A 21,333-nucleotide genomic window follows, 5' to 3' on the forward strand; every position below is an offset into this window, starting at 1 on the left:
TTAGTTTCATTGAACATTGAAATTGTTCAATGGAACAAACCAAGGCTGTTTAAAGAAAGGTTACAAATTAATTTTCGCAAATACTGTAGTGCCAACCATGATGCCAGCCACTTACAGGGTTTCTTAGACACTTTACTAAGAATAGTTTCTTTTTTAATTTTATTTCTTTATAAAGTGTTAGCATGATATTCTGGAATTAAATTAAGACTGTTTTTCTATTCCTACATAAGTCAAAATTGTTCACTTTATTTTTCTACATTTCTTATCATTGATAATTTTTAAAATATTGAGATGTATAGAGTAAACTATTTATTAACATTAAAGCTTAAATTTTTGTAACAAGACAGTAATATAAGAAAAATTAGAAATTTATTGAAATTGTAACACTAATGTTCTCTCCCACCCCATTTAACATGTGTTTACTGAGTTCATTAATACATAAAAAATCACTCGGTCAAGCTCACATAATGGCAGGTTACTAACATTTGGAGTTTGATTGGTTGAAATCAGTGTGCTGGCTAGTTTTACGTTAACTTGAGTCACTGGAGAGGAGGAAGCCTCCATGTGATCAGGCTGTAGGCAAGCCCACAGGGTATTTTTTAAATTAGTGGTTGATGGGGGAGGGCCCATCCTATTGTGGACTGGTGACCCAGGGTTCTATAAGAAAGCAGGCTGAGAACTGCCACAGCAAGCAGCACTCCTCCATGACCTCTGCATCATCAGCTGCCGCTACCAGGCTCCTGCCTGGCTTGAGTTCCTGTCCTGACTTCCTTCAGTGGTAAACAGTGCTGTGGAGGTGTAAGCCAAATTATCACTTTTCTCCCCAGGTCGCTCTGGTCCTGGTATTTCATCACACCATTAGGAGCCCTGACCGGAACAACCAGAAAGTACAATTTAGAATATTCCTCACAAGTGCCTTAATACAGGTTTGGGGACACGGCTTCCCTGGAAAAGGGAACTTTTTCATAGTGACCTGAAGGTTAAGTCTGAGTCAGCTGGGTGAATGGGATGGTTAATCCACACTGACAGTTTGATACGATTTAGTTTACCTAGGGGCTACACCTTTCGGTGTGTCTCTGTGCCAAGGGAAGATGAAAAGCAGAGAGGCCGCCATCATAGCATGGGGACAAAACCCCATGGCCAAACAAGGAAAACCAAGAAAGTGGGATGGGCAGAAGCATTACCCTTTGTGGTATGTCAGGATAAGGGAGAGCAGCCTCAGGCCTCCGCCAGGACAGCCACAAGCTCCAGCCATCATGCTTTCCCATCACGAGGGATTGTATCCTGTCAACTGGGAGCCAGAAGAAACATCCCTTCCCTTCAGTGAGTCTTGTCAGGTATTTCCTCACAGCAGTAAGAAGGAGATGGGGTGAGAACACTCACTGAGACCAGAGAGTGAGCAGCCTGGGCATGGAGGGAAGCCATCCCTCGGGGAAGTCCACATGGGCTTGAGTTCACGGTCTACATAAACATCTATATCACCTTCCCTCCCCATGGCCAACACACAGGCGGGCATGTGACTCAGGACCTCAGAAAAGGCGTAAAAGGCATCAGACACAAAGAGATTTGCTCTGAGGAAAAAAAGATTTCAAAAGAGTAATTGGTGTAATGTGTTTGTTTTATAACTGAGATGGAATTGTTTGTCTCAAAAAATGAAATTAATACATGATGGTGCTTGAAATATTTTAACTATCCCTAAAAACACACAGTGGGGTCTGTTTTCACAGAGAATACTTTTTATTACACGTGGTAGTGATTTCCAGGGCCACAAAATAATAGTTAAGTACTAAAAAAGTAGCTTCCTCGAAGGCGTGACACTTTGCTGGTCTTTTAATGTCATTATGTTCACCTCTGTTCTTCCTTCAATAAACATTCTGGAGATTATATATGTATGTATATAATATGTATGTGCATATATGTGTATTATATATGTATGTGTGTGTATATATATACACAGATATACATATGTGTGTATGTGTATGCGTATATATACATATATACATACATATATATATATATATATATATATATATATATATATATATATATATATATATACATACATACAAGTGGAAAACATCATGTGCTCAAGGTAACTTCAAAAGACAACAGGATGTGTAAATCCCATCAGCCAGAAACAAGAGAGACCTTCAGAGCTCCTCATTAGATCTCAGTCCTGAAAGTGTTTGATCTCTCTGCAAAGCTCAAAGCTCAGAGTCTCAAGTGCAGGCCCCACTGTCATTCCCACTGGTCACTTTGCTTCTAGAAAGCACAGAGCATTTGAAGAAATGCCAACCAATCATCATTATTGTTACAACTTGATTCTCCCGTTATTGAGTTAGAGAGCCTCTTGGGAGAGAAGGACTCCAGAGTTGCAGATAAAGTCTCCTGGGCATGGTGAGCCAAATGGAATTATTTAAACTGTGGAGTTTGAACTCTGTGCTCACACCTCCTTGCTTGTCAAAGGGAGCTACTAATATCTAACTCCAAGTGCAGTGGCAATAATTAAATGAGATGGTTCTAGGAAACCCTTACCTATGATGCCATTCAAGGCCTCAAACAGCTATGGAATTTGATATAAATTCAAACCACTGTATTTGAACCCAAGAAGTGGGCTATATCCTATATTTAAGATGTCTCTCCTTTAGCAAGGAACAATTATAGACTTGAATCAGTGCTGGTCTGTCAGAGGTATGTATGTAACAATTACAGACTTGAATCAGTGCTGGTCTGTCAGAGGTATGTATGGAAGTAGCTCCCTAGTTGTTCATCCTGCTCCTTCTTCAGTTCAGGGTCCCTACTGCTGTCTTGGGAAAGGTACCCCTGGGGACCACTCCTCACCCAGGACTAATGGAAACAGATCAAACAGTAGCAGAAACCAAACAACTAGACAATTCTATAAAAAAGAACTAATGTTTTTAAAACAAAGACAACAGCAATTGGCACCAATGGGGCTGTCACTAGGTGCTCCCTTTTCTAAAGCCCTACAGAACTGGTGCTCTAGCACTGGGCTCATGCTTCTGTTTCTCATGTCCAGCACGGGTCTTCCCTCTAACTGCTTTTCATGCCCCTTTCCCATCTTCCTACATCATAGAACACTAACATGAGGTCACGTCTTATAGCAGGGAAAATAGAGAGAAAGCAGGGCCAATGGCTTTAAGAAGCTTGGGTTATGGAGAAAGCACTCTTTTCTCCCTCCCCAAAAGAGGAGGCAGAATTCATAAAACTTGGAGAAGTCAGAAGAAAAGAAAAACTCAAATCCCTTTCTTTACTGGTTGGCTGATGAACTACAAAACCTAAAGTCTAGCTCAGGCGGATTGCGGATATACACAACAGTCAGGGTAGTTGTCCATTAGGGGGCTTTCTTGAGTTGGATTGGTTTGATGGAGACGGATGGGATGCTTGCTGCAAGGTATGCTATCATCACAGCCCAAAGGAAAAACAAAAGAGGGTCTCAGCCAAGCAAGCCAAGCTGTCTGTGAAGGAACACAGGGCAGGAAGCAAGAGACTGGAGGCATGGGGCAGGAAGCAAGGAGCAGGAAGGATGGGGCAGGAAGGATAGGGCAGGAAGGATAGGGCAGGAAACAAGGGACAGGAAGCAAGGAGCAGGAAGGATGGGGCAGGAAGGATAGCGCAGGAAGGATAGGGCAGGAAGCAAGGGACAGGAAGCAAGGGGCAGGAGGCATGGGGCAGGAAGGATGGGGCAGGAAGCAAGGGGCAGGAAGTAAGGGGCAGGAAGGATGGGGCAGGAAGTAAGGGGCAGGAAGCAAGGGGGAAGATTCTTGTTACCCAGGTGGCTCTGCTACCTGAGTGGCTGCTGTCAATAGGGGTGTGTCTCAACCACAAAGAAGATATGACATTTTACTGATAAGACCCACCCACCCCAGCCTACTGGGAAACTCTAATCGATGCCCAAGAGAACCACATACATAGCTTCTCCAGTGTGCTATCCTGTATCTCCACAGGGGTTGTATGTGGTTAAGAAGGAAAAGTATAAATGGCCTCTTTATTTTTGGTATCTAAAACTGGCTTTCTGACATAACAGCAGACAGGTAGATGGTAAGATTTGGACTGGACACTTGAACAAATTTCTAGCAGCATGAGTTCTGATCTCTGGAAGGGTCAGGTGGTCTACTGAGAATGTTATAAGGAGATGGTCAGTGGAGCCTAACATATTTCAAAACAGAGTGTGGGAAGCATCAAAACTGGCTTGTTTCTTACATTCCACTAAAACAAAGAGCATTTCAGATACAGATTTCCCCAAAGGAAGTAGATGTGCTATAAATGTTGAGACCATTGTAGATGGCTTCCCTTAAACTTATCCCACGTGGAAAGGAGACGACAGGTGAATCTGGAGGTGTTAAGTAGGCTGAAATAAAGTTGAGGGATCTCAACAATAAAGGGCTCTGCAATAAAAACATCAGGAGCCACTGAGCAAAAACTTAGCAGCTCTTAAATGACAAGTCTTTGGAATTTGTGTGGCATGTCTCTCTGCCCCGCCCCCATCTTCCCCATAATTGCAAAACTAAATTATGTGCATGTGTTTGTGTAAGCATGTCGTGTGAGTGAGTATACATAGCTGTCTGCGAAGATGTTCTGATGGCCAGTGTTCTAATGATAGTACAGTATAGGTTATTTGAGATCCTAACCACAATTACAAACTTTAATGGGTACAAAATCACTTACATGGAAACCTCTCGCAGGCAATGTAAGGATGTACAATTAAAATTGTCCCAAGGAGGAGGTGGGAGGGTGACACACTCAGAGTAGACTTGAGCAGCTGAGATAGGAGGATGACATGCTCAGGAATACACAGAGCAACATGGCAAGACCCCATTGTCATGAGGTATGGGTAGTGACCAATGAAAGAACTTGCCCTGCTACAGATTTAGTTGTTGACAGAAAGAGCGAACCTGTGTGGGCTCAGTAAGGGAACTAATACTGTAGATGGTGAGAAAACCATCAGAAGGGAAATCAAGCTTAATTTATGTCAAATATTCTAATCTGTCTTCACAGGAAAAGCAGCTGAGATGCTCACCGGGCAACACTACTCTCTGGTGGAGACCAACAGTGGGACTCTGGGCACTTTCACCTTGCCATTGCCCTTCTCTCCAGTGAGTCTGGCAAACAGAAACTCTCAACCTATACCATAAACCTCACAATCCTATGTTTCTGTATTCAAATCCGTTGCTGGAGGCTGCTGTTCCATTTTCTTCTAATTCATCTGTTTTTTTTTTTTACATTCTTTCTGTTTGTTTTATCTTTCTTTCCAGTTTTATTATAAAAGAATATTTTGTTATCTACAACCATAAATGTTTTCAATGCCAGGTAACTTAAGTCATTCTTTGAAAAAGTTAGAAAAATAATTTGCCCATAACAAATATAGACCGTAAGTATATGTGTGCATCTCTGGAGTCTTACTTATGACAGTCCCTTTCCCACATTGTTGCTATTCCCCAGACACCATTTGAAAAGGAAAAAAAAAATGTTACAGTAATTTTATTGTCCTCATGGCTCTAACACTTCCAAACGTATTCTAGCTCCAAGAAACCGGCATCATGTAATTTTTCATGGAAGAGATAAACTAGGAACAAATGCTGCAACCTCCACAGACTATTTTCTCAGTGTTCACAGGGCTATCTCCTCCTGCCAGGCTCCAGCTTTGGACACATCTCTGTGTGCATCGGTTCTACTCAGCTCTGGAGGATCTGATGAAAAAACTCAACCTAGATTAATGCCGAGTATGGCAAGTCACACTCATGGGTGCAGTTCCACTGTGTGAAGTGGGCCAGCAGTACACTGGCGTTGCAAGGTGTGTTTCCCATGCGTGTAAACCAGTGCTCCAGGAGGAGGTGGACCCGGGTCTTAGCTCATCATCTGTTCTCATTAGCTGCATAGTTTGGAGGCTCACAATAACAGGGCGGATGAAGTACTTTATGGAGTACCAATTCAGAGACTGAGATAAGGAAAGCTCCCTCTACTAAAACCATATCGATTCTCTTTTTAACCTCAGAGGCATAATTTCTAAAATCGCTTGGACATCTGGTAAGGTTATTGACTTTGCCCGGGCGTACTGGAGATACACGGTCTGAAGGGCAAAGAGGTCTCCATTAGGATGTCAGGATAAGCTCAAGCCCAAATGGACACCTGCTGACTTTGGTCTGGTCTTCCTTGCTTGCTCAAATGATCTGCCACTAAGCAAGGAGAACAAATGGGTTCTGAGTACTTTAATAACACCAGGCATCCTCAACGATTTCAAATAACATTCTGTTTCAGTTGCCTTGGATCACAGCCGCGGTTAGATATCTTTGACAAGCTGTTTATTTTTGTTACTGTTTTTGTTGTTGTTGATGATGATGTTGTTATTTGAGGGACCATTCTACAACAAAAATGATGATGTCTACCAACAAGATGGAAACTGAAGCTCACAGTGTTAAACCTGAGCAGGCAATGACAAAATTGTAGGTAATATTTAATTCAGAGCACACAACCAAAAATAATCTTTGGGGGGGGGGGGTTGGGGCTCAGAACAAATAAAGGTAAAGACAAAACAAATTTGTGTGACCGCAGTCTCAGTCCTCAGTTGTAGTTTGTTCTAAGAGGATAATGGTTGCCTTCGGTGGCTTGTACTTAACCCCTGCCTCCCCGCATTGTCTCCAGACTTACCTGCAGCTGGAGTGGGCCTAAGCCTGGTGTTGCTGCAGCGGCAGCTGCCATGGTGGTTGGGATCAGCTGAACAGGGTAAGGGTCACCTAAGTAAGAGAATAATAGAGGCGTCAGCACCTTTTATCTCCTCTCCACCTGCAAATTAAACTCCTGCATTCACTCTCCCCCAAAGCCTGCCTTTGTGTGCCTGGCTGGGGCCTAATGAAAAGCTCTATTGTGTAGCCTTTTACCAACACTCTTCACAACCCTGGCTGAGAGAGGAATGCGAATAAAAGGAGCAAGCAATTAAGGCTGAAACCTCATCCTTTTTTCATGATGTATTTAGGAAAATGGGGGGTTGGGGGTGCATGGTTCAGAGGGCTGTACTTGGACAGACACACACACACACCACTGCAGACTTGATCAGAGCACAGCAAGTCTTTGGCAAATTTTCAGTCTTATCACAGACAGAACTTAACTAAACTCACTTTCATTTTAACGAGCTAAACACTAAAGATTTAAGCCATTAACTAAACTTTCGAATGTTGCCTTGTGGTCTAATAGCTCACGGACAGTTTCAGAGTAAAGAAAACATCTCATGTTTGCCCTTTCTTTCTTTTCTTTTTGACATTATAGAAAATGTTGACATTTTAATTTTATAGAGATAAATGTTGCCAAAAGTATATTTTAGAGGCAACAAATGGACAAATAGATCTTCCAAAATTAGACTTAAAAAAAAAAAAGGTCTTGTCTTTTTTTTTTCATCTTATGTTTTATAAAAATGTATACCAGAGGTATACATGGGTCATGTGGTGTATTTTTGATGCAGATCAAGAAATATTTATTTGCTAATAAGAGCTAAGGCAGATAGATACTCTGCACAGGGGCTAACTGTGTGTTAGTAATGTAATCAATAATATGCGCTAGCTAACCACTGGCCAGAGGAGATAGCAAGAAATCAAAAGTAATGACTATAAGAATAATTTTTCTAAGATATTAAACTGACTTTAGAAATTGAACATGTGAGGCCAGGTGTCTGTAAACTACCATTCAGGAAACTGAAGCAGAAAGACCTGAAATTTATGGCCAGTGGGGGCTACACAAGTGAGACCCTGTCTGAAAAAAAAAAAAAAAAACAAGCAAAAATTAATCCATGAAAGAAACTAAGTGTTCATGCATAAACCATATTAAGGTAATTCACTTTTAAACACTTGCTGAGTACCCAGGATAAATGGTGAACACTGCTCTTTGGTACTGGAAGATGAATTCTTAAAAAGTGTAACATACACACAGGGTTTTATGAAGAATGCAGTGAAGTTCAAGCAGTAGGCTTCCAGAGAGGCCCCATAGTAGCATGTTCACAGGGTCTCAACAGCTGTGTTTCACCAATTCCTTGATTTTATACTTGGTTTTGATTTTGTGTTATAATAAATATTTTTTACTGCTATTGAGATTATATATATATGTGTGTGTGTGTGTGTGTGTGTGTGTGTATAATTTAGTATTTTTATTTGAAAGAGAATGCTCTAGCTTTGTTTCTGTTATTGTGACAGATAGCCTGAGAAAAAGCAACCAGGGGAATCAAGAACTTATTTGGATTTCAATTCCAGGTGACATTCCCTTGCTGAGGGGAAGTCACAGGAAGAACTTGAGACAGCCAGTCACATAACATTCACAAACAAGCAGGGGGAACTGAATGTATGTACATACGCTGCCTGCTTGCTTCTCCAGCTAGATTCCTTACACAGTCCAGAGCCTTGCCTAGGAAATGGTGCTTCCCACAATGGGCTGCATGCTCTAGGGCAACCGACAATGGAGGTAATCCCCACAGTCTTAGTGACAGGCCGATCTGAATTACGTAATTCTGAAACTGAGACTCTTTTCCCAGGCAATAGAGGTGGTGTCAAGTTGACAGTTTAAACTAAGAGCACAGGGTGGCTGAACTACAGAGCAGGTTGAAATAGATAAGCAAGGACTGTGGACAGTGTTGGGTGGTAACTTAGTATCCAGGGTTCTATACACAGATATTAAAGCGTCTAACTTTACCCTACACAAGAAAGGGAACCCCACGTGTGAAGAACAAAAACAACCAAGACTACTTAACTAGCAAGGGGAAGTCACAGAAGCCGTCTTCTGTGTAGCAGGTGACAGGGGTGGATTGGTAAGAACCTAAGAAATTCAACACTTAAGGGGGTCGAACTCACAAGGAAGTTGGCTGGTTTTGTGACAAAGTAGGAACTGGCTCAAGGTGAATTTCGGAGTTTTCACTCAACACTGATAGAAGAATGGGTCGGTCTATTTATTTGGCTCATAACAGAGATAAGGGATAAGATTGCCACACTAGGGTGGGAGGCGGAGTGAAACACGTGAAGGAATAAGAAAATACTTTGGATATTTGCTTGCCAACTTTTGAAAGAGGTGAGCGCATGCATCCCAGTGAAGCCCTGAGACTCAGTAACATCAGTTTGGAGTAAATACAGAGGAGAACAAACCTCGAGTAAACAGGTCCTAGGACTGGAGACTGTAATGATAATTTATCATCGAAAGGGAACATGGAGACTACTGGTGACTTTAAAAATAAGTGTGTGATCCTGGATTTTAGTGATTAAAGTGACCTGGGAAGAAAGTCTCAGTGATAGACGGTAGGAAAAGCTGGTCTGTGGGGGCAGGGCGGGGACTATCTTGGTAACATTAACTGATGTTGGAAGAGCTAGCCTAAGAAATGAGTAGCACCATTCACTCCCTGGGTATGGAACAGCAGCAGAAAGGGTGCACTGAAGAGGAAGCTAGCACCCAGTCACACCATTTCTCTCTGCCCTTGCCTGTGGGTATGACCATTTGCTTCAAGTTTCTGCCATCTTGACTGCCCCACCCCCACTCCCATGTTGGACCGTAACTTGGAATTGCAAGCTAACTTGAACTCCTTCCCCAAGCCGTTTTTTTTGGTTAGGTGATTTCAACATAGCAACAGTGAATGACAGGAAGTCATTCTGGAAATTTCGACTGACAGCGAAGGAATGTTCAGGGAAGAAGAGGCCTACAGAAAAGGAACCTGGAGTGGAAAGGGTGAGTTGGGGAGGGAGCCAGGTCTCACTGGAGAGAAGCTGGTGAAAACTGACTTGGAGTGAATATGGTCAGGTGAGGGCAGGAAAGGGTGCTGGAGGCAGCTGTTGTGGATGCTTCTTAAAATGTGACTGCCCCTGAGTGGAGGCCACATCTCCTAAGAAAGATACAGTTGCAAAGTCCCCCTTAAACCCAGTGCTCCAGGCACTGCTGGAAGAAACACAATGGCTCTGATTACTTACATTTCTGACCTGTGTGCCTCCCCCCCCCTCCCCCAGGTACAGGATTATTCTCAAATGTACAGGCTAGGACAAACTTGTTAAGAGTACACTCCTCAGATGGAGGTACAAACCTATCCCACCCCTGGCCAGCCAGTGCCCAGGCTGGTGTGTGGGGGTGGATTTGCAATGTCAAAGAACCTGAGCTTCAGGCACCAGCAAGGAGGGATCAAATTGAAGGTTGGTTGGGTGTCTAGTGGCACCTAGCTTTGGGGAAATTAGTTAAATCGGCATGATTACAGCTTCTGAATCAGAGTTTAAATTTTAACGGGATTTCCAGGTGATTTGCAAGCATCTTCCCCCTGGCAGATGCTGGAAGAGACAACGTGGAAGTTGTTGCTGCTGCTGCTGCCGGCAGAAGTGTGACTAGGCGGAGTTCACGTTTAAAGAGACAAATAGGTGCAAACATTAGAGCAGGCTGCTCTGCTATCGAGGAGCATCCTGTAAAGACATGACAAGCATGTGACAAGGGGAGGGGCAGGTGATGTCATACGTTTGGGGTCTACTGCCACTTGGTATCATTAATTGCCTAATCTATATGACACTAGTTCAATGGAGGGAAGTTGAAATGTTTAAAGTTGAAATCACATTTGTACAAACTAGCTAAAATGGTAAATATTGTAATTGTATGGTTATTAGAATCGATCATGTAAGTGCTTACAACATTGTAATTCATTTGTACTCCTCATTTAATGAACACAATCTTAAAATTAACTAAGCCGCTCATGTACAGGGCTCTTCACAGGGATAATTCATTTATATAATTTACTTTCCCTGTTGTAAATTAATCAATTAATAAGCACTTGCAACATCCACCATGTGATTAGGAATCTGCCGGGTGCTGTGTGAGACATCACACTAAAATTAAAGAAATCTGGGCCTCTAATCATCATACGTTCGTACTGTCTGAGCATGTTTGGGTTGCTCAGGCCGTTACTGAGTGCTGAGGGAGTTAAAGGCTGGTAGCTTTAGGCTTTACTCAGAGGTATGGGGGAAGCAAGGAGTCACCTTGGCTCCAGTAGCTGCCAGGTGGTCAGGAGGACAGAGTGAGCAGGCCGGGTGACCTGTATCAGAATGTGAGTGTGAAGCCTGGGCAGGGAAAAGGAACCCAGCCTAACGGATGAGCCACGGAAGAAAGCAGGTCATGAGTATGTTTGCATGAGAGCAAACACCTGCAATGGTGGCTCGGGTTTACACACCACTAACGTCTAAATAGTAATAGGTTACATGCACGTGTAAAAGTCACGGGCTAAAATCTAGACTTCTCTAACATTTTTTACAATGCGCATATCAGAATACTATCATTTTCATTCCTTACATGCACGACAACATTCACATACCTTCCTTTGTGTTTGTATCTAAGTAAATGCACTCTTATCATACACGTCTGACACATATGTAAATGTATGGATATATATGAAAGAGTCATAAGCATTAAGTAATAATATACATTTGTTATTGGTTGAATTCATTGTGTAGCTCATGTTGATATACTGAAACCCAAATCCATAGGATCTCAGTATGGCTCTACATGGAGTTAATGAAATGAATTAGTAAAATTCAGTGACAGACCCTAATCTAAGAAATTCAATTCAGTGACAGACCCTAATCTAAGAAAAGTCCATCATTTAAAATTAATGTGTGTGTGTGTGTGTGTGTGTGTGTGTGTATGTGTGTGTGTGTGATATTATAGGTTGCTGCAATCATCGAACCACTTTAGTGACTCAGTTCTTGTCTCCCACTTGTGAAGGAAGGCTAGGCCTTGCTCTTTGGCCCCTGTGCTTTGCTCTCTAGGTTAACTGGCCCACAAGCTTCTCGCTGATTCTCCGGTTTTCCTTCTCGACTTCAGAGTGTTATGATCGCAGGTGAGAATCAGTGAATCTAGCATGGATCCCATGACATGAATTCAGGCTATTGTGTTTGTACAGACATAGCTCTTGCACTCTGGGACACCTTCCTGGCCCTGACAGGAGTCCTTAGAGGGAGATGTTTAGGAGCCAGACATACCTCTGGGGCGAGCAGGGGAGGATGTATCATGTACGCTGAAGAAAGAGGCTTCGTAAGAATGGTTTCATCTCTAACATCTCCTAGCTTCTATGCTTGTCAGAAACACTCCTGTTGCCTAAGTTACCTAGTCTGTGACATTTCATTCTAGAACACAACAGTCTAAGAATGCTGTTTGCTAACCTGTTTGATATTTAAGGGAATGGAGGACAACACAATTTGGCAGCAGAAATGAGTAAAGTATTAACAACCATCGTGTCTCTTCAGTCACATACAGCTACTGAAACATATACACGTGGTCTTTAGCAAGAACTCAGCACATTTTAGAAGCGTCTCTCGGAGGAGCCACACTATAGCCGCTATTTCCACCCAATATCAATGTGAAATTCACATACATTACACCATCTCTACCTCAATATTAATTTTTAAAGCTCAAAATATTTAGAGCTGGGTATGTTGAAATCTGCGACCATGTTCTGAAATAAATAGAAACATAGTCGCTGAGAAAATTTCTAATGTAGCAATTTAACTCTTAGTTAAGGAAACTCAAAATATATTTTACAAACATGCCATGCTCTTAGGTAGACATGGGACCTATGAGCATTCATAAATGGCAAATCAAAAATCAGAAGCAACCAGGGAAGAATAATTTTGTAGAAATGCTGCCACTCATTCATGCCATCCCACAATTACCTGGTCCAAGAGAATATTACACCAGGTTTATTTTGTAAATACCACACAAGGAACTTAGTGAATGGCAGATAATGGAAAACTCTGACTTTTAAAGTCCAATCATGTGTGTTATTCAAATTGACTTTCAACTACTTAAAAGTAATTTCTTTTATTCCTACCTCAGTTTTTTTTTTTTAACCATTTGAACAGTTTTTCCCTCAACCTTTCCAAAATTAATTTTCTTATTTGAAGTTCATGCCTGGAAAATTCTAGTTCAAAATAACAATTTTTTATGAGGTTGCAAAATACACCAAGGCCCTGGCATCCTCAAGTCTGGGTCCCAACCCCACACGGGGCCAGGTAACTGACTGGGTTTGGCGAGCAATGGGCAAGGGCAAAAGGTTTCTGACGACACCATGCCCAGGGTGCTAGTGAATGCACTCATAACTCAGCCGGGATTATGGTGTGGGGGGAACGAAGGTGCTAGTCTGGCCTTAACCTCTTCAGGTTTCTTGATACTGTTGATTCACACAATGAGGCTCCACACATCACTGACCTATAGTCGTGCTATGATATGTTGCTATGGTATATAAAAGGCAAGAAAATATTTCCTCAAACAGGGTTGTTTAGCTTCAGAGTTTGAGATGTAGGTGTGGCCTTTGCCAGGGTCAGGCAAACACTTTGAGCAGCTGCTGACCTAATGCAGAGGCTATTGAAACCTACGTCTTTACTGAAATGAGCCGGTAAATACATCATCAGCCTGGGGCATTTATTAAGTCTTTGTTTTGCTTCCTTGACAACAACAGATTTCTTTCTGTAGGTTCCAAGAAATATGAAAACCACTATCCTGCGCCCAACACACAAACATGCATGTATACATACCTCCATACACACATGTTCATGCATGCACACATGTGCCCAAGTGCGTGCGTGCACACACACACACACACAAACACACACCTGTCCTGGTGGCATGCGTTATCTAATGAGGACACAATCACACAAACACACACAGCTGGCCTCAGGATGCTCTGGGCAAAGCCGAAGAGTACTGCATGTTTCTAGAAACGCTGAGTACACACAAGCCCCGTCACTTCCTGGAGGCAGATTCTCTCTCTCCTCAGGTGCGCACTCAATACCCCCTGTTCTCTAATTTCCAGGGGAAAGCTCTGCAGACACCTAAGACAAAAAACAAGGTTCCCAAGGACAGTGTAGCAGAGAGGCCAAGAATGAAGGGGTTGCTTTGCTCCCTCTCAGAGGCTGTTGAAAGAATTGACAACCAGCCCCTTCTGCTTTGAGCCCCTGCTGCTCACTGGCAATGCTCACACAACTCACACTCCTGTCTCCGCTCCGGCACACACAGGTACATCCTTCTAGTGTATCCGGTACAGAACGGGGGCAGTGAGCTATGTGCCCACAGGCTGAGCAGAGCTGAGAGCTCACAGAGCCTTGCTCTTTGCTCTGATGGCGATGGCTGATGCTAAGCAGGGTAGTGACACAGCCTGATTTGTGTTCCAGATAGATCAATTTTGTGGCTAGAGAGAGATCGATTGGAAAAGGGAAAGGCAAGACAAAGAGACATGTTAAACCCATTGCAGTAAATCCAGTGGGAAATGCTAATGGCCTGAACTAATCGGGATGGAACAGGAGAGGGACAGCACCTGCAGAGAGCAGAGGCCCCAATTAGTTGGCAGAAAAGAGGCATAAGAAAACAGAGGGGAAAACCACAGGTGAGCTTTCCTTTTGATTCTGGCATGTGGCTCAGGAACTAAATCTCATCTTTCTCCAAATTCCTTATTCCCACCTCCCACCTGTGTTAAGTGTGGGCAGCTAATATTTATTGAGTTTTAGACCTTTGTTAAATTTAGAACATTTTACATAGGCTAGCATGTGTGTGTGTGTGTGGTTCTTATATGTGTGTGTGTACACCTGTACACACATGTGTTTGTATCGAATATCCACTGGGAAGGAAGAAGAAGTTGGAAACACAGGAAGGTGTATCTGTTGAGATTTATTTCATTATGTGCACAGTTGTATACCTGTGTGCATACACATGTGTCACATATATGAGGGTACCTGAGGAGGCCTGCTGAGCTCTCTCTCTCTCTCTCTCTCTCTCTCTCTCTCTCTCTCTCTCTCTCTCTCCCTCCAGCCCTGGGATCATCGTGTTGAGAGGCAGGGCATTTGGAGAGTGACTAGAGTTGGAAGCTTTGCATTTAGAAGAGAAATAAGAATCCTGTCTGTTGAGACTTTGTGCCATGTCCCATGCCACATTACATCAGCTGGTAGAAGGACGATCTTCAGATGTGGATTTCTGACCTCGGAACTCTGAACCACGAGTCAAAACAGAGCCCTGTTCTTCCTGTTCTTCCTGACTTTCCTACTCTGTGGTGTTGCAGCGCTAGTCACTGAGGGTTAACTAATAATGGTGGTAAGAACCAGAAGGGAGAACTTTATGTAAACTAGGAGTAGCTGGGGAAGAGACCATGCTTATCTTATTCAACATTGCATTTTAGCTCCCAACACACAGCACATAGCCAATAAATGTTTTAAAATGCATATAGTATAATTTAATAATTATTGAGTGTGGTAACAAGTGCCAATGGAAACTTGAGACAAGTTGAGAGACTCTTGAGGGCTGTATGGGTGCACGCATGGTTGCATGGATGAATAAGTGGATGGGGTAGGTGGACCGATGGGTGTGTGGGAAGACAGACTGGTGTGTGTAGATGAATGAACCCTGTATGCTCAGATATGGAGACAGATGCATGGATGCCTTATATGACCTCAACCCCCGGCTTTAGTTCTTCAGTTATTTTTCAACGTCTTCATAGTCAACTGTAAAACACTACTTGCATCAGTCTCAGGCCCTCAAGTGATTCACTTGTCATGTGTTAGAGTTGCCCCTCACCATGTTAGGTCAGGGTCAGGTGAGCCCTACTCTATGTGTAGGGCTCTGTGTCAGGATGTGCCTTTGATACATCAGTGGTTCAACTGTTCTTGTCACTCAAGGTTGGAAGCAGAGATCCCCACACTCAGAAGCGTGCCTGGATATGTTTTTCCTCGTTGACTTAGATGAATTTCTTCAAAACATTCCCTCTCCAACCTTAGGCATATTTCTAGCATTCTTCAATTCTTTCCATCTTCATCTTACTCTATTCGACATACTACAAAGAATCAGAAACAAGGTGCCTGGAAAGCAAGACTCCAGTCTTCCTCCCTCCCTCCCTCTTCCCCTCCTTCCCTCCCTCCTGTCTCCCTCCCCATCTCTGTCTTGCTCAGGCTGGCCTCCAACTCTTCAGCAATCTTTTTCCTCAGCCTTCTAAGTGCCAGAATCACAGGAGTGAACCCCTTTCTTGCCTAACTAACATTCACTTATAGTTCTGGAGGCTGGGAAGCCTGAGAGCAAAGACCTGACAATCTTTGCATGTAATGACAAACTGCTTCATAGATGCTGCTTGTAGAAGCCACCACATAGAAGGGGCAGAGCAGCTCTCAGGATTCCTAAGGGCTTCTCTCTCTTGACCAATTTGTCATGAATACCCCAGTTCCTAGAAGAATCACTCCAAGAGCTAGAAATCTACCACATGAGTTTTGGGCAGACATAGACACTCAGACTAGAAGAATTCAATTCTTCTCAGCTAGATTATGAACATGCCAAAGGTAGGGACTATATTTTACAAATCTTTTAATACCCACTTCTAAGAACATACTTGATTCATTTAACTCTCTTAAGAATGAACGAATGAATGAACGAATGAATGAATGAATGTGGTATTTAATTAGTTAGGAAGCTAGCCAAGTATCTAAAACTGTAGATGCCTCCTGGTGGACTGAAACCATAGTGTTTAATAAAAGAAACAGATCATAAGCAAATAATTCTACAAATAAGTAACAAATTGGTTTTATTATACAGTGTTTAATTCAAATAATTTTTTTTAAAAAAATTGGCTTCCTATAATAAAAAGGGCAAGTAGTGAAGAAGCTAAGATGTTAGTTCCAGGGATGTAGCTCAGGTCTACAGCATTTCTCCAGGACACAGGTATCCTGGGTTTAATTTTCCACACCATAATAAATTCTAAAAAGAGTCTTAAAAAAGATGAAATTTCCATATATATTTCAGGGAATGAATATCTTTTCTACTTTATGATCTGTCTTTTATAAACATATTTCAAAAGCAATTCATATCCGATTAGATAGATATAACGGTAAATTATATTTTGGTCAGTGAGATGGCTCAGGGGGTGGGGGTGGGACTTGTCAAGAAACCTGAAAACCCAAGTTTGCTCCCTGTAATCTACATGATCTAAGAGAAAACCATCTCATGTGGGTTGTGTTCAGACCTCTCTGTTCAGGCTGCATGCAGGCACACATGTACACACATGTACACACATGTGCACACACACACAAATACACACTCATTCTAAGTAACCAGTATGTATCTTCAAAGTGTTAAACTTTTTCATTCCTAAGTTGTTATTATCATCTATTTAAGTGCCTGAGTCCTGCTGAAGACACACTGGGAAAAAACATGTCATATACAGACAAGATAAACCATTCTTCATCCCCATGATAGCCCTCTGCCAGTTTATTCTGAAACCTAAGGAAGCTGAAATGTGACTCTTCATACTAATAAAGAACAGCTACGCTTTCATTCTCATTGTATTCATTTGTTTATTAAAAGTGGTTTTAAGAGCGATCATTTAATTTTAGTTCTGTGTGTAGAGGTGCATGCAAGGACCACGAAACCCAGACGAGGATGTTGGAACTCCTGGAAGTTGAGTTACAGAGGGTGGAGAGCCTCCTTGTGGGGGCTGACAAACTCAGGTCCTCTACAAGAGCATCCAGTGCTCCAAAGTGCTGAGCAATGACCCGAGGCCCAGCACACTTAGATATAAGAAGACTCTCCCCAAACAGCTTTTTGAACTCAGAATGGAGAAATAAAGAATGTCTTTTTCCATGCAAAAAGATTTGCTATCATAGCATAATATGATTTTAATTTGAAAAAAAATTATGAGACATGATAATATTTTGTATTCACTCCCACCAAACAGTAAGGAATGGATACAAATATTCCTAGTGAATTTTAGTTGAGAAAGTAAACTGTTTTGGGCCTTGTTTGGCTTTCTAGATGTTTTAAAAGAAGACATTCTGAGATAATCGTTAGCTCTTAAGTGCTCTGTCACAGGCTAACATTTTTCCAATAGGAGGTGCCTTTAATGAAATGGTTTTATGACTTTTTAATGTAGCGTGGCAAATGAAAACTTTATCCTATTTAATAGTTACCTCAATAGCTAGTTTAGAAAGAGATTAATTTATGAACACTTTAGGAAATACCTCTCAGCACAGACAGAGCTCTCTGCATATCAATGATGAGGTACCTGTTTTTTCTTCAACTCTTGGGTCAGAATTGGAAAATTCTAGTGTGAATGAAAACCCTGGGTTAATCTTCTCAGGAACTTTGCTATCTCTGAAAAGGGGACCTTCCTTGGAAGATGCCTTTTGCTTCTGCGTTCTAACATTACCACAGAGGTGACATTTAAATGATTGCACAGTAACTCACATTGAGCTGCCTGTTCATTAACTAATTGCTTTCGCATCCAGAACTATACCAGAATATACATCTACGTTCTGCCTCTGTGTCTTAACGAGGAATGGAATGTTATGGAGAACATGGACCTAGTAGGATTAAATATTACGAGGTAGTAACTTAGAAGAAGGGAATTCTTTTAAGTCGATTTAGACACAATCAAATGTGTTTTCTCTTTCATGTCCAACTTGTCCTCAGGGTTTAGCATGTAACTGAAGATTTTTTTTAATTTTTTTTATAGGCATTTTGCTATTCTGTCAGGATAGACATCTCATTTTCCCGAATTGCGCTCTGAGTCTGTGGTCTTCAGGTGTCCTGGCTTGCATGGATATGTCCCTCAGAGTGAGTGATTGGCTTCCAGTTTAGAAGGTTGTGGAACCTTTAGGAAGACGAGCCTCACCAGAGGGAGATGGTTGCTCTGGCTCCCAAGAGCTGAAACTGTGAGTGCTCACCTCAGGCTTCCAAGGCCACCCTTCCCTAAACCCCTCCCTCCTGTAGACTGGCTCATGTCATACATTTGACACACTGATGAGAAATGTAACCGGGGTGGCAGGGAGGAAAGCAACCAGAGGGAAATATATGTGGGATGACTCTTAGCCGACTTTAAATGGCACGTTTTAGACACCCGGGGTGACGTAATAGAACTCCCTCACTTCCAAAGGAAGTACATAAACCCATGTCCTCCATAGTTAGGAATAAGCTGCCTGGAATGAATGGACGCAACTGAGCTGTGACCTAGAATGAGTGACAGGATTTTAATTCTGCCTGCCTTTATTTCCAGGGTTGGATCACTCACATCACAATTGTGATGTGACAATGGTTTGTCTTCTTTAGAAATAGCTATAACGAGTCAATTAAAAATATCAATTATCATATGAAGGATCTGGGACTGCTCCTGTGGCTCCCTGGATGTTCAAAGAGTGAAGGCACAAAGGAAAGTGTCGATACTGAGAAAAGATGATGCTATAAAAACATAGTTCCGGTATCCACCAACGGAAATATCTAGAAAACTACACCCCACTTCTTCAAGGATCAGGGTCAAGACCAGATGTGGCTTCCTGTGACTTAGGAACACAGCGGAGTCTGCAGATGTGGGGGATGCTGATCTTTCTTTTGAAGCCCATCTCTTTCTAAGGTATAAATTTATTTCTATTTCTGTGTCCGTGTGGGTGTGTGCCACATGTATGTAGGTGCCCACAAAAGACAGAAGACTTGTCATAGCACCTGGAGATAAAGTTACAGGTGGCTGTGAGTCACCCAACCTGGGCTCTGGGAATCAGCTCAGGCCATCTGCATGAGCAGGAAGTAATTTCAATCTATGATTTGATGCACCCCAAACCTTCGTTGTTTTCTTTATTACTACCAACTTTGGGATGTTCCCTGCTGGCGTTTTTCACATGTCTGTTTCCACTTCTCTGTTTATTAGGCTCAAGTTGGAAACAATTATGTGATTTTTTTTTTGAAGGAACTGTATTTAGTCACCCGTGGCTCTGTGAAATCAGAGATGGAGAGATTCAATTGCATGCTCTTTTGCATTTTAGCACATCGATTAATTTTTCAGAAGTGTGCTAAATAAAATAGCAATATAGTGATTGAAATACTTAATTGCCTTATGAGATTAGCTTAAGTAAATAGGGGTTGATAAGCCAGGCTTAATAAACTTAAAATGTGCTGTATTTATTCCGAGTCAGTTTTCTGAACAGTGTTTTCTCTTCCAATAAGAAAGGAAACTCTCAGTTAATTAGGTCCTCATATGCCACAATAAAATTAATGCTTAGGAATGAAATACCACCAATTTCCTCAGGCAAACTTGTTGACATGTTCCTGTTTCTAGTTAATACCACATGTGTCATTGCCTGATGGGGAGACCTTGTGGGTTCTGCTGTGTCCCTCTGGTGCACAGGTCCTGTGATCTGGCATTTAGAAGACCACATGCTAATTTCTCATTTAACAGAGTCCACGGCGTCAGCTGACATACAGGTCATAGGCAATCAGTGTCCAACAGTCACCAAAGCATAAGCCAAAACCCATCAACATGATACGCATTTATTAAACCTAGGGAGGAAGCCTGGGTCCTGGCCATTGCAGGCTGTGGGTTCCACATCAATAAGCAGAGGAAGGGAGATCTGATCAGATCTTCAGGTTTCCTTCCATATTGTGTTAAAGTGATTGACATTATTTTCCCCCTAGACCCCTAATTCTCTCATTTCCTCAAATTTTGTAAGTTAAAGCCTTTGGGGATGTCTGACTTAGTTGCTGAGTTTGAAAGTGTTTATTCCTATAAAGAATCCCTTTGAGCCATGGCTGAATGTGCCTCTATTGGAGAAAGGGCCTGTGATGTCAGGGAAAGTTTGTCTCATGGGCAGGAGCAAAGGCAGAGCCAGGGAGGGAGATATCACTTTCATCTTCACACAGGGGACAAAGGGGAAGGGGGAAGGGGAAGGGGAAGGGGAGAAGAGGAAGTGGGGTAAAGCTGTAAATTCTCAAAGTCTTCCCTTTAGTGATGCACTTCCTCCACCAATGATCCACCTTATAAATGTTCCATGGTTGTCTTAAACAGCACTACCAACTGGAGACTAGGTATCTGAATGTGTGAATCCATGTGGGGGAATGTGTCTTTCTAACCAGCAGACTCGCTGGGGGAGAAACAATGCAGCAGACTTAGAATTGGGTTCCACCTCTGAGCCCTGACCTTCCAAGTACTTCTTAATCTGCTGTCTCCTGACTGGGATTGGGAACAGTTCCCAAAACCAACACATCAGAGAGCCTTCAGTCATGCACAGGGAGGAATCAACTGGTATAGATCTATGAATTGGTTATCGTCACCACAGTACACATAGTTCTGTAAGTTATGTGGGAATACGTTTTGTTATTTTATGATCATGACAACTTCCTGGTTCAGAAAACAAACTCTGTAGTAACAGAGTTAAAACAAGAAGAGGAAGAGGAAGAAGAGGAGGGGAAGGAAAAAGTATCACCATCACCATCACCACCACCACCATCACCATCACCACCACCATCACCATCACCACCACCTCCACCACCATCACCATCACCACCACCACCACCATCACCACCACC

At 42.4% G+C, this 21,333-nt stretch overlaps 1 protein-coding gene across 16 annotated transcripts in view; it reads right to left on the minus strand.

Moving 5' to 3' along the window:
- Window positions 1–21,333, minus strand: part of Sox5 (SRY-box 5) — a 938,356-nt gene that overhangs the window by 96,352 nt on the left and 820,671 nt on the right. For 14 of the 16 annotated variants that reach the window (XM_029478841.1, XM_029478851.1, XM_029478846.1 and 11 more), the window contains one exon: window positions 6,667–6,752. In XM_029478841.1, coding sequence (XP_029334701.1) covers window positions 6,667–6,752 — 86 coding nt within the window. Of the gene's footprint in view, window positions 1–6,666; window positions 6,753–11,993; window positions 12,205–21,333 lie in introns of those variants that run through there. The other 2 variants (XM_021164261.2, XM_021164262.2) reach the window with 2 other exon arrangements.

The sequence above is a fragment of the Mus caroli genome, chromosome 6, assembly GCF_900094665.2.
Source record: "Mus caroli chromosome 6, CAROLI_EIJ_v1.1, whole genome shotgun sequence".
In the NCBI taxonomy this organism is placed as follows: Eukaryota; Metazoa; Chordata; class Mammalia; order Rodentia; family Muridae; genus Mus; species Mus caroli.